Genomic DNA, 10,663 nt, shown 5'->3' on the forward strand with positions numbered 1-10,663 from the left:
CGATGGGCGTTTAAGGCAGAAGAGAAGTGGGGACGGTTAAAGGGGAACCCAAGGCCTAGGAATGTTTTCAAAGGTTGAGAGGAAAAAGCCATCCAAGAAGGAAGGGTCAAAGTGACAGGAAAGAAGGGGTAACTGATGACTGGGGGGACTTACCAGGCCAGGCTGTGTAAGCTTACTATCAGTGCAAAGTTTCTAATTTTTCTTCAGAACTCCTAAGACCATGAGAATTTGAGTCCCAAGGCCCTCATATAAGGGGTCAGAGGCACCAGAAAGTGCTTAAAAGAAGTCAGCCCTGAAGTGGGGAAGGCCAGTAGGCTAGTAGATCAGACAGTACGAGACTTACTTTGGACTTTTACCATTTTGTGGCTGTCGAGCTTTGTACTATGTATGTATATTGACATTACTACAAAACTAATTTTTACAAAATTATTATTTAAGATGAACTTCAGTAAGAAAGACACCCGACTGCAGTAGGTTGAGAATGACTTGGAGAGAGGAAGAAATGGCGAAATTACCTACAGACATCTCTTTCAAGAAGCCTCCCTTTGAAAGACATGAGAAAAACAGGATTATAGTAGCTTGACAAAATGTCACGTGTGGTTTTTTCTGAAGAAAGTAAGAACTAAAGCATTTTGAGGGGAGCCTGCATGGCTCAGTTGGTTAAGCAGCCGACTCTTTGGTTTTAGCTCAGGTCAGGATCTCAGGGGCCTGGGATCAAGCCCCGCGTCGGGCTCTGCGCTCAGTGGGGAGCCTGCTTGAGGATTCTCCCCCTCCCTCTCTCTCCCTATAAATAAATAAATAAATCTTTAAAAAAAGAAAATAAAGCCTTTGGAAATATGAGTCAGAATGAGTCAGCAGAAATGAAGTTAACAATGCAGCTGGTAAAGGAGATAATTAGGGAGGCAGTGTGAGGTCTGCAGAGGCAACAGAATTTGCCATTCAGAGTATGGACAGGGGTTTCTAGGGACACTGGATACGACAGGTCCGCTCCCCTTTCTTCTTCCTCCTCTATCCAGCCCAGGCATGGGGTGGGGGGGGCCTGGTTAGTCTAAGCCAATTGGCAAAATTTTAGCTCCTCTAACCCAGTAACTAGTCCAGGAGTGGGCATGTGACATAATTCTTGCCACTAAGACCTAAGGAGGCATTAGGTGTGACTTCACAAAACAGAGGTCCCTGCTTTTCTGGGAGAGCTGCAGGAAGCTGACTCCTCCTGCTCAAAGTGAATGAGGAAGCACGGAGTCTCAACTGCGGCTGGCAGCCATCCTATAGCCATCAGGGGCACTATCTCCAGGGGAAAGCTAACATTTGGACGAAGAGCAGAGAGACGACATGATCCTGGATCAGGAGGGTCGCCGAGCCAGTGGATAAGCCAGCCCTGAAGGCTGCCCTCCATTTGGACTTCCCAGGTGAAAAACACATGAAGTTGGGTTTTGTGACACTCACAGCCTGGAGCTCTCTCACTGATAAACATCCCTTTCATTGTGACAAGAGGAGTAAGACGAATGGGAAGGCAGGAATTGAGAGAGATGATGTCTGATGGTTCTCATTTTGCTCTGTAAAGGAGGAACTGGTCCAGGTACTAAGAGTGAGGAGGGAGCCGGGAGGAATGAGAAACCGAGAGCTGGCCGTTCAGGGCAATGGGAAAGGGGGCCGCCTGCAGCTCCGCGGAGGCTAGGAGGGCTGTGCTGAGCATCCCATGAGGGTCTGGACACATTTGCCAGCTGCCAACAGCACGAAGCTGTGCCACTCACCCAAGACCACTGTCCTGGGTTTGGCATGTGGATCAACGGGAGAAAAGGAAAAGCAGTTGGGGACATTGGACCAAGGGTGATCCTCTCCTCTTGGAGAGGAGTAAAGGCAGGAAGGAGCTGATCAGTCAGGAAAAAACAAAAGGGCAAAGTGACTGGAAATCTCAGCAGATCAAAGAACAGGGACGGTACAACTGAGAGCCCCTAGGAGACAATGCAGAGAAATGTCGTAGTAGGCAAACGTTAAATGTCCCCAGAATAACACAAAGTAAGGCTCTAGGCCCAGCACCCCCACACCCTGCTGCCCACTCCAGCCCCAGCCCTTCAGTGTTATTTCAGCTTGAGGTACAATCAGTAAATTCCAATCTAACTGAAGCCGGTCAGACACGGATAAGAACGCAGAAGGGCCCAATTTTTCCATATTGCCCAGAGCCATGTGCACACTGGCAGGCGGGAAGGGAAACGTTTTCAAGTTTGTGCCAGCGTTTTTGAAAGTTCTATAGGGAGAGAAGAAACTCAGTGAAGGAAGAATGAGGAACAATGCAAGAAAAGCATTCCTTAAACTGGTCCTCTGAAAGCACTCACCTCTGCATTCATCTTGTTCTCCTACTTCCGTGGCTGTGAAGACAAAAGCAGAGGTTAGGACTCTGATGACACCTGCCCCAGACTCCATGCAGACACTCCCCTTTGCCATCCCACTTTCGCCCACACTCTTTTTTTTTTTTTTTTTTTAAGATCTCATTTATTTTAGAGAGAAAAAGAGTGCACGAGTTGAGGGGGAAGAGAGAGAGAGAGAATCTCAAGCACACTCACCACTGAGTGCAAAGCCTACCATAGAGCTTGATCCCATGACCCTGAGATCATGACCCCAGCCAAAACAAAGAGCTGCACGCTTAACCAACTGAGCCACTCGGGTGCCCGTCTCCCACACTACCTATTATCCCACTGGCCCTATCTTCCTCAAATGCCTCTACCACGTTTACCCTCCAGTAATGGTACCCAGGCCAGTGTCTGATTCTAAGGCTGGTGGAGGCTGGGATGTCATATACCAATGATGTTTCTAAAGAAGGACATTTCCAACACTGAAGGTCCGTCCCCTATACTGGAAGAGTGACTGTAACTATAATGCCCACGTGCACTTAGAAGAATGGTGCTTGTCCCAAAGTTGGTGCTTGGAAGGGATAGCTTTGGATCTGCCTTTCTTTTTTTTTCTTTTCTTTTTTTTTAACATGAGGCTCAAACTCATGACCCCCTGAGATCAAGAGTCGAATGCTTAACTGACTGAGCCACCCAAGGAGCCCCAGATCTGCCTTTCTTGTATGGAGACAAGCAAGGCAGTAGGAAAGACATCTTTTTCTTCCTCCTAGCTGACTTTCCAGAGGACTTAAATGTATTATGTTAAAAGAACAGTTTAACAGGCTACTCTGAACCCATAGCATGAAGGAGGAGGAAAGAAGGAGCAAACAGGCACCTAGGAGAGACACAAGAACTGAGAGTAGAACTGAGAAGCCTATAAAAATTAGCCTTCTCATTCATTTGTCAGCACTGTTAGAACTGCCCCTTTATTTCAACTAAGACTCGGGCAGGCAATGGCAGGGTGACTGCATGACTAGAGGTGACAGAGAGAGAACTAAAAATTCTCCAGCCCCTCCACCAGAGTGGGATGTCTAGGAAGCCGACGCAGAGGATGCCCAGAGCTGGAGGGGAGGGAGGAGGGCCCTCCAAGTCCTCTTGAAGGGAAGACAGTGGTGGCCTCGGTCCTTGGACCCATCCTTGCATTTGATCTTATTCTGCTTCAAAATATAGAAAGGTTTGCACATCCTGATGATAACCACGAATGAGAACAAGAAAATCAAGAACACCCATTATTTTTTTTTTTTTTAAAGATTTTATTTATTTATTTGACAGAGAGATCACAAGTAGGCAGAGAGTCAGGCAGAGAGAGAGGGGGAAGCGGGCTCCCCACTAAGCAGAGAGCCCGATGCGGGGCTCGATCCCAGGACCCTGAGATCATGACCTGAGCCGAAGGCAGCGGCTTAATCCACTGAGCCACCCAGGCGCCCCAAGAACACCCATTATTAAAAATAGCAAATACACGGGGCGCCTGGGTGGCTCAGTGGGTTGAGCCTCTGCCTTCAGCTCGGGTCATGATCCTAGGGTCCTGGGATCAAGCCCCGCATCGAGCTCTCTGCTCGGCGGGGAGCCTGCTTCCTTCTCGCTCTCTGCCTGCCTCTGCCTACTTGTGATCTCTGTCTGTCAAATAAATAAATAAAACCTTTAAAAATAAATAAAAAAATAAAAATAACAGACACAAACAAAAAAAGAAATTGACTCCTGACAACCCTAGGAACATTTGGGATGGTCACCTGGGCTGTGTGTTGAAAATAACCCATTTTCAGTAATTCCCTTCCCCTCCCTCTTCTCATTCCTCCTTTGTGCTTTGAGATTGGGTCTCATGACCTAACCTACCCGGCACACATGCTGTCTTTCCTTTAATAACCCAGAGCCTTTTCGTGATTCCTGAAAAACATGAAAAAGGGAACCTGTAGAAGACAAACCTAAAAAAGAGGGAGTAACAGAGCAGGTAAGCTTTCCTCTCAGATCCCAGGAAGTCAGGATGCGCGCGATGTCTTCCTACGCGTAACATATCTCGGAAGGACAATGAAGACATTAACAGCAAAGTCAAGGGGGAAAAGCTAGAACTAGGCGAGGATGTGTGTTAAGCAGCAGCCTGGACCACAGGGTGTCCCCAAAGAACACCCCCCTGGTTGCTCTCTCCTGCAGATGCCCTACCCAAAACTCTATAGTGTTTTACTCATATTTTTAAGAACTTTAAGCTTCCCTTAGAGCTTACATGTGGGTGGGAAAGTCAGATAACAAAACGCACAAATACGAGGAGGTTAGTAACAGCTGTGAGCCTACTTGTATCAACTACTTGATAATAACACTAATCCACAAACCCTCAGCAAAAAAGCTAACACCAATTCTATTTTACAGATGGGGTCCCTGAAGTTCAGCGTGGGTAAAAGCATTTGGTCTCCCAGTCTCAGCACTGCAGCATTGCACTGTAATTTTCAGACTTTCTGGTTCTAGAGCCAAACCCCAGAGTACTCCAGAGACCTCTGCAGACCCTGTCTTACCTTCCCTCAGACAGCGAGCATGACAAACAGGAGAACTGGTGTTGGTCCTGCTAAGGGACCATGTCCAAACAGCTTCCTCATCTGTAGGCTGAACAACTGGACTTCATCCCTAAGGTCTGTTTCAGCTCTAAAATGTTCTCCGATTTCCACAGAAGGGAACTCAGGAGGCTCTTAAAACAAGAACAACGCTCAACCTCATTAATGATTGCAGAATGCAAATTATTATTTCTCAAAGACGCTCCCATCAGATTGCCAGAGATCAAAATGTTTGCCACGGTGGGGCGGTGGTCAAAGGGTGGGGAAGAACACGCTCTCTGACATTATTGGGGGCCTACAGATGGGGATCGGCTCTGTAAGAGGGCAGTCTGCAACATCTATGACAATTCCAAATGCACACAACCCCCGACCTAGCAATTCTGCTGCTTCCAATGTATCTCCAGTGCCCACATCCCATTCAAGAGAAATCGTTAAATTGCCCTGAGTCCTTTGTCCTTGTAGAAACATTGCTACTTGCCTTTCCTTTCAAATGAGAACTCAGGAAAGTTTTCCTATTAAAAATGTCTACAAAACACTGTTTATAAACTTTACTGCTTCCCCACAGAATCTGGGAAAGTGAAACAAAAGAAGACATAGAATGATCTGGAGAAATGCACATGTGTGAGACAGAAGCTCACTGAGAAATCCTATCTCACAATCATCATATGAGCTCTCTGATACGAAGAATTTAAGAGGTAGGGCGGAGGGTTTTGGGGGGTAGGGAAGGGAAAAATGAAACAAGATGGGATCGGGAGGGAGACAAACCATAAGAGACTCTTAATCTCACAAAACAAACTGAGGGTTGGGCGCCTGGGTGGCTCAGTTGGTTAAGCGACTGCCTTCAGCTCAGGTCATGATCCCAGAGTCCTGGGATCGAGTCCCACATCAGGCTCCCTGCTCCTTGGAGAGTCTGCTTCTCCCTCTGACTTTCTCCCCTCTCATGCTCTCTCTCACTGTCTCTCTCTCAAATAAATAAATAAAATCTTTAAAAAAAAAACAAACTGAGGGTTGCTAGGGGGTGGGGGGGTAGGGATGGGGTGGCTGGGTGATGGACATTGGGGAGGGTATGTGCTATGGTGAGTGCTGTGAAATGTGTAAGCCTGATGATTCACAGACCTGTTTCCCTGGGGCAAATAATACATTATATGTTAATAAAAATAATTTTAAAAAGTAAATAAAAAAAAAGAAATCTTATCTCATTAGGCATCAGTAGTTTACTACCTAGGATGAATTACTCTCATGTACAAAGCACGTTCAACTGAGGTATCCTGGCCAGATTCTTCAACTGGGGTATCCTTCCAATGCTCCCTCCCCTCCAGCTTTCAATTCCCCTTATAATAAGATAGCACTGCCAAGAAGTACAACCCCCCCCCACCACCCCCCCTCCCGCCCAGGAGAAATCTGGCTCTGCCTTTCTACACTCTCCCAGCTCATCACACTGTTCTCCTCCTTCCCACTGTCCTGCCAAGACTAATTAAAGTTTGCAAAGAACCCAGGGAGAATTTTATTCTATATTTTAATATATTCTTAAATATCTAAGACCTAATCCTATAGCAAGAAATTTAGGTTTGTTTATTTCAAGGGTTTAATATTTAAATGGTCAAACACTAAAAGCCTTTATGTTTCTAACTGTTGATATTATGTTTAGAGATATTTATAGACACACTTTTATTTTTTAGATTTTTAACCTTTTTATTTTTGTATTTTAATCCATCTAAGTTGTATTTTGGTGTATGGCATGAGATGAGACTCCCTCTCTATTTTTCCCTTTTCCCTCAAATAGTTGAGTTGTTCCCAAATCATTAATGGACTATTTCATCATTTCCCCCATGACTCGTAGAAGATCTTATGAATACGGTTATTCTTTTTTTTTTTTTTCACTTTTTCTGCTGTGTCATTGACCTTTAGTCCCATGCCTATAATACATTGTTTATATGACTATGGCTTAACAATATGTTTTTGTTTTCTGGTAGCTCAAGTTCTCTCGTTAACTTGTGCAGTATTCTTATCTATTCTTGTTTGCTCAGGCTTCCAGATTAATTTTAGAACATCTTTGTCAAGTTAAAAAAAAAACAAAAACAAAAAAAACCAGTTCCACTGGGACTGTGCCTATAACTGTATCAAATTTGTAAATTAAATTAATGTGAATTCATCGGTCTTCCCATCCAGAAATATATGGTATGTCTGTCTAGGATCAAGAACTTAAAAAAACAAAAAACAAAAAACAAAAAAAAAACCAGAAGAATCTTGAGTGAGTTCCTGAATTACCATTTAATGACAAATGATAGTTCAGGCTGCAGTGGTTCACTAGACAGCGAAAGAAAAAGAACAAACACTTTTGCATAAAAACCCTGCTTAAAGCGATTTAAAGTAGGTTTCTCCTTTCCCCACATCTACTGCAGCAGGTCTACTAAACACTGCTGGAGTTTGAGCTTTGACCCCAAAACGTGATGCACTAAGGTCCCTCCAGACAAGCTATCATTCTGGGAGATAACAGCCCGCCCGTGACTCAAGAACCCAGAATCCTATACCTGGCATGGGCACCCACCACCAAACTGACCAAGGCCAAGGTACATGCGTTAGTTTCTGCACCACAAAAAAAAAAGGCGCAGGTGAACTTAGACATACTTAGATGACCCCTAAGCTCTTTTTTGGTGCTGACACGCTGTAATTCTAACCCATTTTACTTCTCCTTTTTTGTTCTCCTTTGGTTTAGCTTTCTCAGTGTTTGTCTTTGTTCACCGGAGGTTATTAACTTCTTTTCTGGTTCTCTCAGGGGCACCGACACAAGGAAACTAGGACAAGGCTCGAGTCGTCAGAGCCAGGGAAGCAGCTGCCATTGAAGCGAAAACACACAAAAGGGCTGAAGAGGGAAAGCTTTCCTGGACACTCTCTCCAAACCTAAGCCACTCTCTTCCCCTCCCGACCTTCCTGCCACTCCTTGCTCTGTTCCTCCGGTTCCTCCTTATCAGCATTTTGAAACCTTCTCCCTTTTCTTGAAAGTACCACTTTTCAACACTGTAGTCATGATGACTAATATAAATTATTTGTGGTGTTTTAAGATTTTATTTTTAGGGCGCCTGGGTGGCTCGGTGGGTTAAAGCTTCTGCCTTCGGCTCAGGTCGTGATCCTGGGGTCCTGGGATCGAGTCCCGCATCAGGCTCTCTGCTCAGCGGGGAGCCTGCTTCCCCCCTCTCTCTCTGCCTGCCTCTCTTCCTACTTGTGATCTCTGTCTGTCAAATAAATAAATAAAATCTTAAAAAAAAAAAAGATTTTATTTTTAAGTCATCTTTACACCCAACATGGAGCTTGGGCTCACAATCCCAAGATCAAGAGTCACATGCTCCACTGACCGGGCCAGCAAGGAGCCCTTATTTGTGGTCTTCTATGACCCGCAATTCTGTTTTCTATTGGAATTGATGATAAAGCACTAATTACTGGGGGAAAAAAAGAAAGTGATCTTGATGTTGATAGATATGACAGGAAAAAATGAGATAATAAGAGTCAAAAATACTCTTATTAAGGAACAGACCTCTAGTGTACTCATATTTATAAGGGTATGCTTCTGGGTTTTTTAAAAGCAACTTAATTCAAATAATTGCAAACAGTGTGCAACTCCGTTTCATAACTGGGTTGAGATCAGAACATTCTGGGGCCCGTAGGTGTTGTTAGACATTGATCTCCCAGAAAGATGGGAACCTTGGTTCCCTGTTCCTGAAAGACCAGCTCTTCCTGCTGGAGAGCTACAGGAACCCATCAACTCCACAGCATGACTGACAAGTGGGGGAGGGGAACTGAACACAAACCTTCCACACAAGCAGAACGTGTAGGAGTAACTCTTCTTTCTAAAATGTTAAAAGCTCTTAGAATAAAGTGATGGTTGCCAGAGCGGAGGTAGGGAGAAGTCCCTAGCATGCCTTACTTTCCAGATGACCAAACTATGTAACTAACCAAGTTTACCTTCTTAGAAACAAATATGAGACCCAACTAGAAATCTGCGCTGTCCTGTCAGATGGCCATTAGACACATATGGTTATGGATGCTAGTTAATTAAATATACAACATTTCCACTATCACAGAAAGTTCTGTTGGACAGCACTGACACACTTACTCTTTTTTGCGCCCAGACTTATTTTCTGTTCTTACATTGTCTCTGTTCCCAGGATCTAGACATATATTTATATATATATACACACACATATATAGATGTGTGTGTATATATATAAATACACATATGTATATGTACATATGTATGTGTTTCTGACTATTCTACGCGATTTTGTTGTGAACTTCCTTAATTCCTTCCTCAAACAACTCAGGGTTATCAGCACCTGGAAAGATCTTTTGTATATATTTAACCCTGTTGTTGCTGGGAGCTCAGCCTTAGTTTTTTAGTGTCCTTAATTCATGTAACCCTCACAAGGGTCTATGAAATACCCGTACTTTCCAGTTTCCCAAGAGGAAAGCGCGGCCAGGACAGGTTCAGGGTCTTCCGCAAGATTCGTACTCGAGGAGCAGAACCCCGGCCACGCACGTGTCGCGTGGACCGAGCTGTCAGCCCACGTTCGCGCTACCGCGACAGAACCACGGGCTCAGCCCCAGCCCTTTAGACTACGCCGTGCACGTACACAGCTCCGGCCGACTTACGTCTACATTGCAACTGAAACCACAAACACTTTTAAAATAAAATAGATTTAGTTTTTTGAACAGTCTGCTTTTTGGTTATTTGAGGGAGCCCCATTCCCGGGAGGGCTCGCCGCGACGCCCGACCAGCCAAGCCTCGGGGCGGCCTCCTCCCCTCGGGCCCAGTGGAGCAGGAGACGAGGCGCCCAGGAGGCGCCTGGGGGTTTGGGCCTTGGGCCTTGGGCCGGAGACCGCAGGGCGGAGCCCGATCTCCCGCTGGCCAAGTTTTCCAAGCTCCTGCTCAAAGGTTTTCTTAAAAGCTGCCCGCGACCCCCATTCACTCGACCGCCGCGCGCCTTACCTGCCGCTGGGCACAACGCTTGGCTCCCTGCGCAGTCTCCGAGCTGCCGCCGGGTCGGCCCCTGAGGCAGGCGCGCGCTCCGATTGGCCGAGGCGCGCGAGGCCGGAAGAATCTCAGGGGGGCGGGGATAGAGCAGGTGGGGGGCGGGGGGCGGGCAGAGCGCAGGTGGGGGCGGAGAGGGGAGCGCCCCGCCGCAGAGTTCAGCGCCGCAGGGCAGGCTGTGAACGGCTTGGCTGCCGAGGGACTCTCCTTGCTCCCCCACAGGGGAAGCAGGAGAAGACGGTAGCCCCCGTTCCAGATCTGTGAGGCCTCCGCGCTGGGGTCGGGGGAGGGGAGGTGGTTGGGCACTCTGTGCTCTGCCCCTTTTCTGGGCCGCACCCCCAACACGTGAATCCGCGCCGTCCTTTTTGGATCCAGATCAAAGAGCAGGCAAAGCATTTTTTGTTTTTGTTTTTATTTTCTTTTTCTGTCGGTGTGGTAACATACACATAACATAAAATTTACCATCTTAATAATTTTAAGTGCAGAGTTCAGTGATATCAAGTACATTCACGTTGTGCACTGATCACCACGATCCCTCCACCGTGTTCATTTTGTGAAACTGAAACTCTCCACTCGTTAAACAGTAAGTGCCTCTTATCCCCTGGCAAAGTATAGTTTTTGCCTTCACGATTCCATTGCTCTTAAGGACCTCCTGTAAGTGGAATCACACAGTATATGTCTTTTAATGACTGGCTAATTTCACTTAGAATAAT

General features: G+C 46.1%; 1 protein-coding gene across 1 annotated transcript in view; it reads right to left on the minus strand.

Annotated features, from left to right (window-relative positions):
* Positions 1 to 10,226, minus strand: part of BLVRA (biliverdin reductase A) — a 44,211-nt gene extending 33,985 nt beyond the window's left edge. The window contains exons 1-2 of the mRNA XM_080818123.1: positions 9,909 to 10,226; positions 2,334 to 2,366 (exon numbers count right to left, since the gene is read on the minus strand). Coding sequence (XP_080674249.1) covers positions 2,334 to 2,345 — 12 coding nt within the window. The 5' untranslated portion in view covers positions 2,346 to 2,366; positions 9,909 to 10,226. The remainder of the gene's footprint in view (positions 1 to 2,333; positions 2,367 to 9,908) is intronic.
* Positions 10,227 to 10,663: the final 437 nt, after the last annotated feature.

This window comes from Martes martes, assembly GCF_963455335.1.
Source record: "Martes martes genome assembly, chromosome: 11".
NCBI classification, from domain to species: domain Eukaryota; kingdom Metazoa; phylum Chordata; class Mammalia; order Carnivora; family Mustelidae; genus Martes; species Martes martes.